Source organism: Scaptodrosophila lebanonensis, unplaced genomic scaffold, assembly GCF_003285725.1.
Source record: "Scaptodrosophila lebanonensis strain 11010-0011.00,11010-0021.00 unplaced genomic scaffold, SlebRS2 tig00000053-arrow-pilon, whole genome shotgun sequence".
In the NCBI taxonomy this organism is placed as follows: Eukaryota; Metazoa; Arthropoda; class Insecta; order Diptera; family Drosophilidae; genus Scaptodrosophila; species Scaptodrosophila lebanonensis.
In genome coordinates, this window is record NW_022060548.1 from 7,253,145 (window position 1) to 7,269,824 (window position 16,680).

The 16,680-nt window shown below is 39.3% G+C and overlaps 1 protein-coding gene across 1 annotated transcript; it reads left to right on the plus strand.

Annotated features, from left to right (window-relative positions):
• Positions 1–202: 202 nt before the first annotated feature.
• LOC115623585 lies at positions 203–11,947 on the plus strand. The gene is made up of 5 exons (XM_030517985.1): positions 203–992; positions 10,626–10,863; positions 10,933–11,147; positions 11,231–11,336; positions 11,453–11,947. Exons 1-5 carry the CDS (start codon positions 282–284, stop codon positions 11,590–11,592), a joined length of 1,410 nt encoding a protein of 469 aa, XP_030373845.1. The 5' UTR covers positions 203–281; the 3' UTR covers positions 11,593–11,947.
• The last annotated feature ends 4,733 nt before the right edge of the window (positions 11,948–16,680 follow it).

Sequence of the window (16,680 nt, forward strand, 5' to 3'; positions counted from 1 at the left end):
CACAACTAACGACGTCCACGGCATCCACTTTACTAGATAGGCCAATGACAACAGAAAACGATCTAATTACGGCAGCCAGCAACGCAACGACGCTGCTGACAGCAAAAAGGCCAACAGCAGCACAAGCAGCAACAGCAACAACAACAGCAACAGCATCAGCAACAACAACAACAACGACAGTAGCCACGACTGTGGCAGCATCTGTGGCAAAAACAACACGCTTTTGGAGCACAGACACGTCATCAGCAGAGGCAACTAAGTCAACCCAAATTGAGCTAACTATGAGGCCCACAGCAGCCGTGGTTGCCGCAGCAGAATCGGCCGAAGCAGCAGCAGCAATGACAGTGGCCACAACAGCAACAGCAATAGCAACAACAACAGCAACAGCGGCAAGTGCGACAGCAACAACTACAAATGCGACAAGAGCGCCAGAGACAGTGTTCATATCAACAATTGCGCCAACATCAAGAGCAGTAGAGCCGACGGCACTCGAACTGTTGGCGGCTGTGGGTGCAATGTCGTCGGGTTCGACTGCGTCGGAACCGGATGCGAACAACTCCAATGAAACGGCAATGCCGCTGGCGTCCAGCGAGGAAAATGCCTGGCTGCTGCCCCCGCCTCCGCATCCGGCCAACGCAGATGCATTGACGAAGGGCTTTTCCATACCCACATTTCTGCCGCCATTTCCCGTGTTCGCGGCAGCGGATCTGCCAGCTTACCGAGCCGCAGCAGCAGCAGCCGAGGCCGCAGCAGCAGAGGCAGCAGCAGCAGCGGAGGCAGCAGCAGCGAAGGCAGCAGCTGCAGCCACCTCGGACATGGCCACATTGTCGCCTGAGCAGCAGCGGCAACAAATGTTTAATGAGCAACATTTGTACTTGGCCGCCTACAATGGCGGAGAGACGGGCGAGGGACAGGTGCCCCGCAGGAATCTCACAATGCCGGTGCTAAACATTACGGCGCAGATGGGAAATCACGCGTACATGCCATGCCAGGTGAGCAGCCGCCTCCTCAGAGCGAGAAATAAGAATAATGAGTTCCCTGCGCTAGCCAGCAGGTTCTCTTCTTTGTGACGAGTTAACACATTAAAGGGGTGCAGAATTCCAGTTAGCATTGAATTTGCCTAACAACTCTATAGCTGTTTTCCACTAACTACTTGCATAGAAATAAAACACTATTTTGGGAAGGTATCACACGATTTATAATCTTATCAGAATTCATTTTAAAAAGTGTTCTTTTGATACAAATAAATTTGAAGCGCCACTTTAAAAATACTAAACTGAGCTCAGTCTTCCAGCTCAGCATCATTGATTTTTTGTTGAACATTTTTGCCTGATTATCCCTGGCTTTATAGAAATATTTTAGTTAGAAAGAGTAAGCATTGTTGGCAGCTTTATATATACATATTTGGATTTTTTTTAATTTTTTTTGAAGCAGAAATAGTATGATATATAAATATTTTACTAGTCTTAGTCCTCCTTACTCCGCAATTCTTTTTATTGCATTTTACTGCTCTGAATCCAGTTCATTGATCAAAACTTTGTTAAACTGTATTAGCTTTACTTTGAAATATGAAACTTATTATGTTCTTTTGATAAAAATAAATTTGAAGCGCCACTTTAAAAATACTAAACTGAGCTCAGTCTTCCAGCTCAGCATCATTGATTTTTTGTTGAACATTTTTGCCTGATTATCCCTGGCTTTATAGAAATATTTTTGATAGAAAGATTAAGCATTGTTGGCAGCTTTATATAAACATATTTGGATTTTTTTTTTTTTTTTTGAAGCAGAAATAGTATGATATATAAATATTTTACTAGTCTTAGTCCTCCTTACTCCGCAATTCTTTTTATTGCATTTTACTGCTCTGAATCCAGTTCATTGATCAAAACTTTGTTAAACTGTATTAGCTTTACTTTGAAATATGAAACTTATTATGTTCTTTTGATAAAAATAAATTTGAAGCGCCACTTTAAAAATACTAAACTGAGCTCAGTCTTCCAGCTCAGCAACATTGATTTTTTGTTGAACATTTTTGCCTGATTATCCCTGGCTTTATACAAATATTTTAGTTAGAAAGAGTAAGCATTGTTGGCAGCTTTATATATATTTGATTTGTTCCTTTTTTTTAAGCGGAAATACTAATATGATATATGAATATTTCACTAGTCTTAAGCCTCCCCGCAATTCCTTTAATGCATTCCATTACTTGGAAGCCATTTCATTGACATATTATAGAAATGGTTTTTTTCTTTTAACTGCATTAGCTATACTTTGAAATATAAAACCTATTAATAATAATAATTTTCTTATGTTTCCAAGCAATTAATTAATATCGAAGCATACCAGAAGCATATTCTTTGACTTGAAACTTACTGACATTTATAATTTGGCCAAACCTCAAAACACAAAGAAAAATAAAGCACCTTTTTTTGAAAATCTTTGCCTACTACTTCGTGTGCCGGCGGCTTGTTAGTCCTGCGAAAAGAGGATGCCTACCTTTAGCGGTGGTGCCCAACAAAACTTTGCGCTCAGATCAGCATAATTTCATTTGCATATCAGCAATTTGTTTTGTTTGCGTTTATTTATATGACGTAAACAAGCCTGCATTTACATTCATAGGAATTCTATTTTATTTTATACAAAGCACGATGTCTGGTTTTGTCAAATCGTGTCACTCTCATATACATACTATATACATATACAAACACACAGACACTCACACACATACCAGCTCCACGTTTGTATGTGTTGAATGAAAATATTTTGCTCCTTCTTGGCTGCTTCTGTACAAGTACATAGCGTCGGCCATTGTGCAATCTATATCATACTATACTCGTATATATATGTACATATGTATATGCAAATCGTGGTGTACTCGGAATTAAAATGCCAGTTTTATCTCAGCAGAGGAGAATTTTAAAGGAAATCCACAAATAAAGACAGATGGCTGGCCACTTGCAAGTGTCTGTGTTACAAATCCGAACAACTTATTTAATAAGTGTCATTTTATTCAGTTAGTCTTTAATAACTGATTGCCATGAACACAACTACTATTTTATTTACTTCCAACATTGTCAATTATTATACTCGTACATACATTAGAATTGTGTGCAAAGTTTAAGCTGATTGAGAAAATAATGCAATGCCCTGCTTCCACCTGCTGAATAGCTGCCACAGAAAAAGTAACATTTGAAATAATATTTTAATTAGTTTGCATGAATAAACTCTTTATACAGATGTTTCAATCCGTTAAATGCCCTTAAGGACTTCAAAACTATTCCTCCAATCGCAATTGCTTTGTCAGCTACGGCCGTAAACCCTTTTAATCGCTTTTTGACCAGTTTGGGGAACAAAGAGTTATGTGAAATGTGATTTACTAAAATATTGTTTTGCAATAGTATCCCTCTAGCATACTAGCAACAAATATTTAAAACTTGCGTTTGTTTTGAATAATAAGAACTCCTTGATAGATACAAGTTTATTTATTTAGTCATCAGCATTTACTTCATTTTTTGTGCAGCTTATTCTTCATTGTGGTAATAAGAGAAGCGGCTTCGATCACTGTTACAAATTAATTTTAGTTTGAATTTGTACTGGTTTTAATTTGAATTTGAAAGTACTTGCCGATTAGTTGTTTATGAAACTCTGTAATATTCGATCATTAGTTTAGAATTAATTATCGAACTATCGCGTCAGTATTCAAGACGAAGGGAAAGGATTGGTATGTAAGCGCGTAAAAATATATAATTTGTAAAACAAAACTACTTTATAGATAATAAAACACCACCACAACCGCTCAAGATTTTCATTATAATTGCCAAGTGAAGTTGGGTTGGTTGTCGTTTTGCTATTCACGGACCCTTCGGAGAGTGCTCAACATTTTTTATTATCAATCGCCGCCATCTTGGGAGACGCCGATCTAGTGCACCTGTCGCCGCGCTGTTTGGAGTTTGTTTTTTGGGCATTGTCTGCCGCCCAGTATTGGACTAATTCAGGAATGTGCATCGCCGCCGCACGATTAAGGAAACCTGAAGAAGTCACGTAAATATCGGAGTCTACCAAATATATCTACGTGCACAGTGAATTGCCTGCCGCACATCGACTCTTATGCCAAGAGTCAGTCATCGAACAACTAAAGGAAAGCCGCCAGTCCGTTTAGGACTTGAAAACAACATGTCTCAAAGGTCAGACAATGAAGATGAGCTCGACGCTACCGTGGTTGCCCCCTGCAAGGTTGAGCAACTACAGCAAAAGGTTCTGGACTTGGAAAAGAAGTTCACAGAGGTGCTCAAGCGTAATGATGAGTTGAGTAAGTCCCTAGAAGAAAAACTGAACCGTAATGATGCCGAAAGTAAAGGTATGTTTCAAAATGTAATGCCCTTAGTAGATCATAACATTTTCCCAGAAAAGCAATTAAAAAGCCAGCAGCATGTAGTTAGAAATAACGAACCATATAATACCATTACAATGCCGCCGCCGCCAAAACAAAATGCTATGCCGCCACCGTCAGATTATACGCCTCTACAAGCAACGAATTTTTTGCCGCATTCGTTGCAACCTGTCCCTCATATCCCGCCGAGGTCTCCGTATACATCTTCGTCATCACAGAATAATAATTATGAACACAACTCACACAGTCAACCTTACTTACGTAAACTACAGGATTTGCCTGAGTTTTCTGGAACACCAGAACAGTGGCCTATGTTTTACGTAGCCTATAAAGAAACATCGAAAGCATACAAATACACTAATTTGGAAAACTTGACGCGCCTTCAAAAAGCTCTTGTAGGTGCTGCCCGGAATATAGTTTCGTCTTTGCTTATACACTCTGAGAATGTCGAAATCGTTATTGCCACTTTGAATCAGTATTATGGTCGCCCTGAAATTTTAATCCGAAGCCAAATTGCCAAAGTTCGTGCCTTTCCGACAGTAAAATATAATAAAATAAATGACTTAATTGAATTTAGTGTATTAGCCGCGAACTTGACAGCATTTTTAGAAAATTGTAATGCTATGCCGCATTTAAGTAATCCAACTCTCATTGACGAGTTGGTTAGTAAACTGCCTATGTCTAAAAGAGAGGAGTGGGCAAAATATACGACAGAAAAAGGATTGATATACCCAACAGTAAGGAATTTCTCAGATTGGCTGCAACAAGTTGCGAAATACTTAACAATTGCATTAGAAGCAACAACCGTCAAAGTTCAAACGAATGAATTGCGAGAGAAAAGACCTGAACCAAAGCAAACATTCACTTTATATGAAAATAACACGAAGTCTCAAAAGTGTCTCCTATGTAACGCCGAGCATCAACTCTATAAATGTAATGTCTTTCGCCAAAAAGAATTGGCCGATAGATGGGAATTTGTCAAAAAGAACCGATTGTGCTTTTGTTGCCTAAGTCTAGGCCACTCACTACAAAATTGTTCACGCCGAAGAGATTGTAATATCGACTCTTGTACTAAACCACATAATCGTTTGCTACATTATAACGCCGCGATGCAAGGTAAAAGGAAAATACATCCTACAACTATATCCGAGGAACCAAAATCAGAAGCCAGTGTTGTTATTACAACGGTCGTCGAAAAAGACTTGCCCGATAAAACGCTTCTTAAGTTTCTGCCTGTAAGTGTTTCGGGTCCAAAAGGTACATGCGAAATTATTGCATTCATTGATGAAGGATCAACTATTTCCCTGATTGAGAATGACGTCGCTAAATTAATAGGAGCTAAAGGAAATAAAAGCCTAATGACGCTAAAGTGGATTGGTGACAAATCCGTAAGCGAAATGTCGGAACAAGTTAATATAGAAATCAGAGGTATAAGCTGTGGGCCTATATCCTACAACTTGAAAAATGTTCGCACAATAAACAATTTGCTTTTGCCAAAACAGAGCCTGAACTTAAATAAATTTTACTCTCATTTCTTATCTTTGAGAAACTTACCAATTGAGAATTACACTGACGCCGCCCCTAAAATGTTAATTGGAATGCCACATACAACGTTGATAAGGCCGGAGAAGGTCATAAATCTTAATAACAATTTTGCCGTACACAAAACAAAACTGGGCTGGACACTTTTTGGTTCTAACGAATCAAAAGGTGGAGAAATCGTATGCCACTTAGTAAACGAAAATGACATTTCTACAGAGCTGCAAGAACTGATGAACGAATACTTGAATATAGAAAGCTTTGGGGTAAAATCGTTTAAGCCCGTTAAATCTAATGCTGATATTAGAGCCGAAGAAATTTTAGAAGTTACAACGAAGAAAATAGAAAATTACTATGAAACCGGATTATTATGGAAAGAAGATAATATTGAAATGCCAAACAACTATGAGATGGCATTGAAGCGCCTAGAAGCTATGGAAAAGAAAATGAATAATGACAATGCGCTTAAGAAGTGGTACACGGAAAAGATATCGGACTACTTGAAAAAAGGATATGTACGCAAGCTTTTACCAGAAGAAGAAAGACAAAGAGGACACAGAACATGGTACCTTCCACATTTTGCCGTCTGCAACGCAAATAAAAACAACAAGCTTCGTCTCGTGTTTGACGCCGCTGCTATGATGAATGGAGTGTCTCTTAATACGAACTTAATGAAAGGACCAGACGCTTACCAACCCGTACCGTTACCAACAATTTTAATGAAATTTCGCGAAGGAAGCATTGGCATATGTGGAGACATCAAGGAGATGTTCCATCAGATCGCCATTCGAAAAAAGGACCAGGGTTCGCAAAGATTTCTGTGGAGAGATAGTAATGTCAGCACACCTAGCACATACGTTATGCAAGTAATGATTTTTGGATCAGCCAGTTCGCCTTGTTCAGCGCAGTATGTTAAAAACACAAATGCCAAAACCTATTTAGATAAAAACAGTAGAGCCGTGCAAGCCATAATAGAACGCCATTATGTTGATGACTATGTTGATAGCTTTAGTAATATACATGAAGCTTATTCCGTTGTAAAAAAGGTTATTGAAATTCACGAAAATGCTAACTTCGAGCTTCGTGGTTTCGTTTCAAACTCAGAACAATTAATGCATTTGTTAAATAACAAAAATATATCACAGCTAGCAAACCTAACAGACCTTAATCAATGTAAGCCAATTACTGAAAAGATTTTGGGCTTACATTGGAATGCAAAAGACGATATATTTTGCTTTGTTCTTAAATTTAACAAAATACCCGAATCAGTCGTTAAAATGAAATCATATCCCACAAAGAGACAGGTACTGTCTATTATTATGTCTATTTTTGACCCATTTGGATTTATCGCACACTATGTTATAAAAGGAAAATTACTTATACAAGAGCTGTGGCGCTCTAAGACGCAGTGGGACCAGGTTATACCCGATCAACTAAAAAATTTATGGAATAATTGGTATACAATGATTAACGTAGTAAACTCAATACGAATACCCAGATGTTATCACTCGAAGTTTTTGGAAAATAATTGCATAATACAACTGCATATTTTTGTTGACGCCAGCGAAGAAGCCTATGCCGCCGTTGCTTACTGGAGGATTGAATATTGTGACGAAGTAACAGTTGCCTTCGTTTTAGGTAAAGCAAACTGTAGCCCTTTAAAGCAGCTATCTATTCCTCGATTAGAACTTCAGGCAGCCGTATTGGGAGTTCGCCTTAAAGATGCTATTGTCAACAGCCACGACATAAAACCAGACGAAGTCTTTTTATGGTCCGATTCAAAAACAGTTATCAATTGGATTCAGTCAGACAGCCGCCGTTATAAACAATTTGTCGCTCATCGCATATCAGAAATATTGGACAGCACTGAAGCACGCCAATGGAAATGGATACCTGGATCGCAAAACCCTGCTGATGTTGCCACTCGTATGGACTCGAATGTAAAATCAAAGAAATGGCTAGAAGGACCTTTATTCCTAAGAAACGACAGCGAAAGATGGCCTGTTTTAAACGAGAACATAAAGCAGTACGATCAACAAAATGAACAACGAATAAAATTCTTGTTTTCGACCGTAGAAGAGAATGGTCCAATATTTAGTTTAATTGAAAAAACATCTAAATACGAAAAGCTAATAAGAGTGTACGCCTATGTTCTTAGAGTCGTGGACACGTTCAAAAACAGAATTGGAAAAACTTCAGCATGTCTTCAGACATCGTTGATATTATCAGCAAGAGAATTACACCTTTCTGAAAAGCTTTTATGCCGCCTGGTTCAGCGTCATTGTTTCAGAGCCGAAGTAGCCGCACTTCAGAACGGACAATCCGTACCAAAAGCCAGTAAAATAGTTTGCCTAACCCCAGTAATGGACGAAGATGGAGTTATGCGTGTATCCGGTCGAATTAACAATGCCAACTGCGTGGATGACAATGTAAAAAGACCTTTGATATTGCCAAAGAATCATAAGTTGACATATTTAATTGCACAGCACTTTCACGAACAATGTAAGCATCAGAATATGGAAACTATAATATCAAATATAAGAACAAAATTTTGGATACCATCTGTTAGAGCCTTGGTCAATAAAGTAAAGTCAAGTTGCCAAGTTTGCAAAAATACGTACATATGTCCGAAGCCACCATTGATGGGTCAGCTGCCCATAGATCGACTTTCACCATATGTAAGAGCCTTTACGTATACTGGATTAGATTATTTTGGTCCTTTGTTGGTTGCTATTGGAAGACGTCAAGAGAAACGCTGGGTTGCTTTGTTCACCTGTATGACCACTAGAGCAATACATTTGGAACTCGCTAAGGATCTCTCATCGGACTCTGCTATTATTTGTTTGCAAAATTTTTGTTGCCGCAGAGGCTTACCGCAGAAAATTAGAAGCGACCAGGGAACAAACTTTATTGGTGCAAGCAAAATACACTGGATTGAAGCCGTGAATGGGATGTCATCAGAGTGTGGCCGGCGCGGCATTGAATGGGAGTTTAATTCACCTGGTAATCCTGCTGCTGGCGGTGCTTGGGAGCGCATGGTGCGCAGTGTTAAAAGGGTACTAGCATTTACATTGAAACAAAAGGTACCGCAAGTTGAGACTTTGCAGAGCTTATTAATAGAAGCTGAAAACTTGATTAATTCTCGGCCATTAACACATATTCCTATTGAAGATTCCGAAGCAGAACCTCTCACTCCTAATCATTTTTTAATTGGTTGCCCTAACCTAATTCAAACGCCGCATATTGACGAGCGGCAATGCTTGAGAAAACAATGGCAAATACGACAACAGCTGAAACAGACATTTTGGAAGCGATGGATTTTAGAATACCTGCCAACATTGACTCGCCGAACCAAGTGGTTTCAACGCGTGGAACCAATTAAAGTTGGAGACATCGTAATCATCTGCGATGAGTCTGAAAGCCGAAGCCAGTGGAAGCGAGGTAGAGTAACTGCAGTGCAACTAGCTCGAGATGGACAAGTACGCAGCGCTTCAGTGAAGACGGGAACTACAACGCTTCAAAGACCAGCATCTAAGCTGGCAGTCCTCGACGTTTTTGGTGAATCTCCGGCTCCGCCTTTGTCGATTCACGGGGGCCGGAATGTTACAAATTAATTTTAGTTTGAATTTGTACTGGTTTTAATTTGAATTTGAAAGTACTTGCCGATTAGTTGTTTATGAAACTCTGTAATATTCGATCATTAGTTTAGAATTAATTATCGAACTATCGCGTCAGTATTCAAGACGAAGGGAAAGGATTGGTATGTAAGCGCGTAAAAATATATAATTTGTAAAACAAAACTACTTTATAGATAATAAAACACCACCACAACCGCTCAAGATTTTCATTATAATTGCCAAGTGAAGTTGGGTTGGTTGTCGTTTTGCTATTCACGGACCCTTCGGAGAGTGCTCAACAATCACAGATGCTAGAACCATTACAGGTCATATTAATAAAAAAAAATATATTGCAAGGCTGGGGCTTTTTGTGAATGCATTTCCAAAAAATAGAAATCTTAATATAAAAGAAAAACCTTAATGTGTGATTCAAAATTCTAGCATTAATCGTCAAGTAGAAGTAAACTTAATTCTTTTACACGGTTTTGATTTAACACAGTTTGAAAATTAAAAATTTTAAGACATTATTCCAGTTAACACGATTTAAAATAACATTAAATAAATAAATAAGAATACACAGAGTTAACAAACAGCTAGAAACCTTTCTTATATGGGTTATGCAGATAATATATGTGATTTAAAAAATAATAAATAAGCATAAATCCTTGTTTTTTCACTGATTTTAATAGGCTTTAGAGATAAGGAAGTGATCAGTCTATTTTTACGCTGCTTTTCGGGAACCAATCTACCGTGCAAAAACAGAGTTAGGTGTACAAACATATTCTTATAAATATGTGATTTTAAGCTAAGTAGTTGCCTTTAGGCTTGAATTGTGTGGAAAAAACCAAAAAAAACTCCTTTTAGAATCTATTTTAAAATATTGTAATTATTTTATGATAAAATTTGTTCATGAAAATCAAACTGGTAATCAATTAAGAAAAGAAATAGAACGAATTATGTGTGGGCTAAGTTTTAAAGGATTTTTAGCTCTGATTTCTTGTCCATATCTCGGCCTTTAGTTTAAATTTTGTATTTGTTTTGCGTTTTAAGATTTGTTCTGTACTCCTTACCCCCCACAGATACATCGGTTATCTGATAAGCCCGTGTCGTGGGTGCGCCTGCGCGATGGTCACATTATTAGCGTCGATGAGACGACCTTCATTGCCGACGAGCGGTTTCAATCGATATTCCAGGAGGACAACGACTACAGCTGGTCGCTGCAAATCAAATACGCGAAGTCTGCCGATGCCGGCTGGTACGAGTGCCAAATGGCCACGGAGCCCAAGCTGAGTGCCAAAGTCCATCTGGACATAGTCAGTAAGTAATGGGAAGAGTAGTGAAGACAAATGAATGGCAATCCTTGTTGACTTTAAACTCCGCCCGCAGCGCCCAAGACTGAGCTAATTGGCGACCAGAGTCGCTTCGTCAAGGCCGGCAGCAAGGTGGCTCTGCACTGCATCGTGCGCGGAACCCTGGATCCGCCCAAGTACATCATCTGGTTCCGTGGCCAGAAGAAGGTGAGCGAGAGCGACGAGCAGACGGGCTGGTATACCCAAATCGACCGGAACATATTCGGCAATGTGGGCGATAATCAAAACACGGTGAGTGAGTTCAGTCCAACGAGATGTCCGCCGGCCATTGCGCCTTTCTGTTAACTTAACGCTTTAACAATCATTAATTGCAGATCGGTTCATTAATTATACCATTCGTGCGCAAAGAGGACTCGGGCAATTATACGTGCCAGCCTTCGAACAGCGTCTCTGTATCCGTTGACCTGCACGTGCTCAGTGGTAAGTATGTGTGTGTGAGTGTGGAGGGATGGGTAGCGTGTGTGAATTACTCTGTCAGAAGATTTAATGACTCATATTAATCGCAACTGTCGCCACGACCGTCAAACCGCCAACAGGTGAATACTCGGCATCGGCCATCATGTCCGGCGCCGGCTCCCCAACCCAACAGCTCAGCACGTTCCTGTTCCTGTCCCTGCTCCTGCCACTCCTCGTGCTCGGGATGCCCCTCACGGTGGTGCTGGAACCCAAGACGTGACTTGTGACGTGACTCGCTTATTGAATGGCCATCGCCTGGTGGACTTCAATTATTTTTAAGCTCTGCGCTCCGCGCGCATTTATGTAATTTAGGTTAAAGATTAATTAGTGCCAGCATTGTAAATATCAAACAGCTTGGGCGTTTAGGAGTTGAGGCAGAAGACGCGGCAGAAGCGGCAGAAGCGGCAGAGGAGAGAACATGTAACACGATGTTAAAACTTCTACAATTAAGTTAATTCTTATAATATGTATGTGTGTACTTTGTAAGTCTTAATTGCAAAACTGGCGGCGAAGAAAAAGGAATTCTAAGCAGTCGGAAAAAAGGGTTCATTTCTGAATGCAAACCTAAATAAATAGACGATGAAGGGTAATTGAAATCAGAGAAATTCCCATTAAAAGTTGTGAAATAAATCAATAATTAGATTATTGTAAACAAACTGACATTTAAATCAAATTCAATAAAATAAATAAAAGCAAAAAAAAGTGCGGAAATAATGGAGAACCTCTCCTAAGTTGCTTTTTATTGGGTAAAATAAATTCTGCGGAAATAATTTAAAAATCATAATTATGAGCTCTAATATTCGCGAAGGCATAGTTATCCTTAAAGACTTGCGCCGTTTTTCGACACAATTTTTTAAAATAAAGCTGCATAGAAAATAAATCAAACACTATTGTTTTAAGCCAAGATGTGGCTCTGAAGCAGATGAATTGCTAAATAAATGTTAAGAAAACTATGAAAATGGGTCTCCTCTTTGAGAAACAGGTGATGACGATCCTAATGGTTATGAGAAAAAACACTTTTGATTTAAAATATTTCTGAAGTAATTCCAGCGAGACTGGAACAAGAGATAAAGAAAATGCAAGCAAATCGTCAGCTTTAAGTTTTTGGTTTATTGCGCAACTCGACAGCAGCTATTGACTGCAGATGGAAATGATTGATTGCGCAATCAATCGTATACAAAAAGATGGGAAATGCACTCGATTATATTAGAACTTACATAAATATAAACACACATAACATTCACTATAACTTGACAAGTTTTGGAGTCACTCTTCTGTAAGCGGAAATAAGTGGCCAAGAAAAAAGTAACGCATTACATACATACACACTTTTATTGTCTCAAGGGATATGCATGAATAATTTCTATATTTTGCAGTCATAATTCCCGACCTTGCGCAACACAAGCCACACTCTCTGCTAGTGTGCCAAACAAAGTGGCTACACTTTTGGCCAAAAAGCAGCTCCAGCGCATAAAAATGTCGTAACCATAAAAAGGCGAAATTCGAGCGGCAGCAGCAAACAGAGCCATAAAGCCTTTAAGGTAGTCTATTTTATTACAGCAGAAATCACATCTCAGTCAGCCAAAAAAAAAATAAACAACAACACGTAAATTTGTCGTGGCCGTCAGAGTCGAGGAGCGGATCGGGGAGCGAGGCAAGAAGACAGTTTAGGGAAAGGAAAGGAAAAGCGCTGGCGCTGGCGCTGACTCGGCTCTGGCTCTGGCTCTGAGGCAAAACGGTGAAGGAAAACAAAGACAGTAAATATTCTTCACTATGTTGTTGACGCTGATGACTGACTGACGACAGCAAAGATTGTGAAGTGGAGATGGGAGGGGAGGGGGGAAAACTAAAACTGCTGAAAACCCGCCAAGGAAACAGATATGCGAAGCCGAAGAAAATGAAACCAGCTAAAGAGTTCTTTTTGTTTTTTGGTGGGCCAACTAGGGAAAAAGTTGTTGATAAGCAAATTGGTTAAAGAATAGAAAAAACAGAGATTTAAGTTGCGGCTGTTAACCAGATCCGAGGAGAATAAACCGCACAAAGTCCTGGTAATTTCACTGAAGTTAAATTTGCAGTTGACTTTTATGCGAAAATTGCAAAAGCAGGCAAACTTTCTCGCCACCTCGCCTGCCTCATGCCACCTCATCACAATTTTAATATCACGAGCTTAAGACCGCGAATTGCGGCCTGGAAGTCTTTTTTACCTGAACAGTAACAAAAAATGTATATATATAAATGAATAGATGAACAAAGATGCCAAAAGCTATGGGTAAGAGAGTGTTGAATTGTGTTACTAAAGCGGCTCCTTTTTTGTGCAATTTTTAGAAATTAATGCAACATTACAGACATTTATTTATTTGTATTCAAAGTTGTTTTTAAATTTGATTTTTCAAACTCTAATTATTGGTTTACTTCAAGCCTTCGACGGCCAGTATAAGTTGTTAAATGAAAAGAAAAAATAGAAAAACAAACATTTAATTATGTTATTTGAAAACACTAAATCATGTCTTCTGTCCAACTATAGACATCCAGGAAAGCCAGGTGCATATCCTCAAATGACGATCCTTTATTTGTTGCCATGGTTGACAATACTTGGAGTCCGATCTATGGAAGATCCCCCTCCCCCGCCACACTTTTATTATAACTATAATTAATAATATATAATGACTATTCTGGATTAAGGGCACAGCAATGCGTAACATCCTCTCCGCGCAAGATCAATGATCAAGGTGTTCACTGGACATGAGAGTTTTCTCTATATTAGATTATTAAAAGCCGCATTAAGAACTAACTAACTAACTAATTGAGCCACTCGAGTGTAGGGTTCAGGGAAAAAAAAGAAAGTTGGTTAACGCCATTAAAAAGGCAAGTTGATCCTTTCCTTTCCTACAAATAAATCATACTAATTTATTATCTTTAGTTCCTAGTTCCTAGCCCCCCTGCATGCTATAGAATTTCGTCAATAATGTCCACAAGTGGGCATTGAACGGCTTCATGGGATTTACATGTCCGAGACGAAGTATTTAAAAGTATATGTGAAGTAAGTGGATTAGATTAAAGATTAGTCAAAATATCTATATTGATAGATATGTATATTAACCAAAAAGGATAGAGAAACTGGAAGACAAATATATCTGATCAAGACTAAGTATTGAGAATGTTTTTTTTTTTAAATATTGGAAAATATCAGAATGTATAATAATAATAAAGGATAGAGAAACTGGAACACAATTAGGTCTGATGACAATAATAAATAATATTAACAATAACATCAAGCAAGTTTAAATTAAGTATTTTTTAATTTATTCAATTGATTGAAAACAATAATAGAGCTAGCAGCTAGCAGCAATGACAAGCGAAATGGTAAAATTTGAAGTTAAAGAAGAAGGTACCATTCAGTCGTTTTAAAATCATTCAATTTACTTTGAATAAAGCGTAGTTAAGTCGGGCTGTGAAACACTATAGTGCTGAGACCATCCACACTTGGTTTTAGAAAACTAAATCATTTCCTTGCCCCATCGCAGTATTATGGGTTATGAAAACCTCTGGCCTGGAATTGACAGCACTTCATTGCAGCTGAATCGGACTCTGATTTGATAAGTTTTCAGCAAGTGTTGAAAATAATTTGTAAGCCACTTGATGTCCGTACTACTCAACAATTTAATTTTAAAGTTTCCACTCCCGCAAGCTTGAAATTCTATACTCATTTTTTTCCATTCTCCATGTTACAGTCCCTTCTTTTGTATATGCAGCAGCAATTTTCATATTTCGCATGAATGCGGACTATGTAGCCTTAAAGGAGCAACATTTTCTTTTCTCTATGCCAAACAGGGGTGGGGTGGGGGGGGGGGGGGGGGGGGGGAATGTGAAAATAATGAGTCGAAAACACAAGTACATAGGAAACAGAGACGAGTGCATTGAATGACATATTTTCTCGTTTTTTTCTTTTTGTTGCTTTTTTGTTTCCCTCACTCAACCATTTAATTGTGTTAGCACCAAGACATGCTTTTGGCTTCCACCACTGACCCTTCTACAAGCTCCACTTCCCCTCCCCCCGCCGATGTGTTTGCTTTTGATGTCTGAGGCGTCGCTTTCCATGCACTCTCTGCTATTTTTTCCTCTGGCGCCTTTTTACATATTTCTGCTTCCGAGTTGGCCTTTTCCGAGTTGGCCTTCTGCTCACTTCTGCAGCGGATGGACCGATTCGGGGAAAGCGTTTCTGCAAGTTGAGTAAAGTATTTTCGGTTTAACTTTTCCGTCGCCTCACACTGTCGTCGAGTGTTAAGTGGTTCGGCATGGCCTGGCCGGGCCTGGCCTGTTGTGTTTGTGGGTGTCGCAAGAAAGGTGTGGGGGACTGCAGGGGTGGCGCGGAGAGGGGGAGGGGAGCATAGTTGTGAGTGCGGTTTCCTATTTCGGTCAACTGTAAATAAGCGAGCACAGCGCCCAAGCCAACAAAAACAGCAACAGGAGCCAGCAAAACTCCTAAATGTCCAATGTAAATAAATAAGCGCTTTCGGTCCACTCTTGGCTGAAATTGTTGAATGTTGACTTAAATTCCGCAAAAACTTTGTGTAATTGAATTACAAAACCAAAGAAAACAAATTACTTCCAATCAGTGTAAATAAATGTCAAAAGCAAATAAATTGCTGCTGCTTTTTGCCGGCGCCTCCAGGCTGGCCAAACTAATTTTTGAAAGGTCAAGGGGCGACACGTGCTAAGAAGCCAAATGCCAGTTAAGTACTTGTATGGATTGAATTGTGCAAGCATATGGGATGATGGAATTGGCCTTGACATTAACTTTTATAATCGGCATAATTCTAAAAGAAAGTTCAAACGCGAATATGAAAAGAAAGACAGACAGGAGCCAAATGCCAAGTCTATTGTCCTTTTGAGCTGCCTGCTGATTGCAGACTTCGATATCAGGTTTGCAGCGAGAAAAGAAATAGAAGAAGAACAACTCGATTGACTGGCTGTATTGGAGCTTGATTTTGGTTTCGGTCGCCTATCGAAAACGCATCTAAAACATTTGAGGAAGATAAATTGCGTGCCGAAAGCGTCGGGCGTCCCAGTCATTTGGCATTACGGCCGTCAACAACAAAGGCAGCTGGAATGCCGAATGCCAAGTGCGGCTTGATTGCTGCTTCTGCTGCCAAAGCAGTTGTTGTTGTTGTTGTTGTTGTTCGTCGTTGGTCCCCAGACAGTCAGTTGGCAAAATGGCTAACACGGTGTGTGTGGCTGTCTGCTGTGTGTGTGTGTAATGCGCGTAAATGCAAATCATTATCAACAACATTTGCATCAGCAATAGGGT

What these genes read in the sequence shown, in the direction of transcription:
- LOC115623585 (XM_030517985.1), top strand. Translation starts at nt 282, where the DNA reads ATGAGGCCCACAGCAGCCGTGGTTGCCGCAGCAGAATCGGCCGAAGCA. An exon ending in TGGGCGATAATCAAAACACG is followed by an intron (nt 11,148 to 11,230) that starts GTGAGTGAGTTC and finishes CATTAATTGCAG; the next exon opens with ATCGGTTCATTAATTATACC. An exon ending in TGACCTGCACGTGCTCAGTG is followed by an intron (nt 11,337 to 11,452) that starts GTAAGTATGTGT and finishes AACCGCCAACAG; the next exon opens with GTGAATACTCGGCATCGGCC.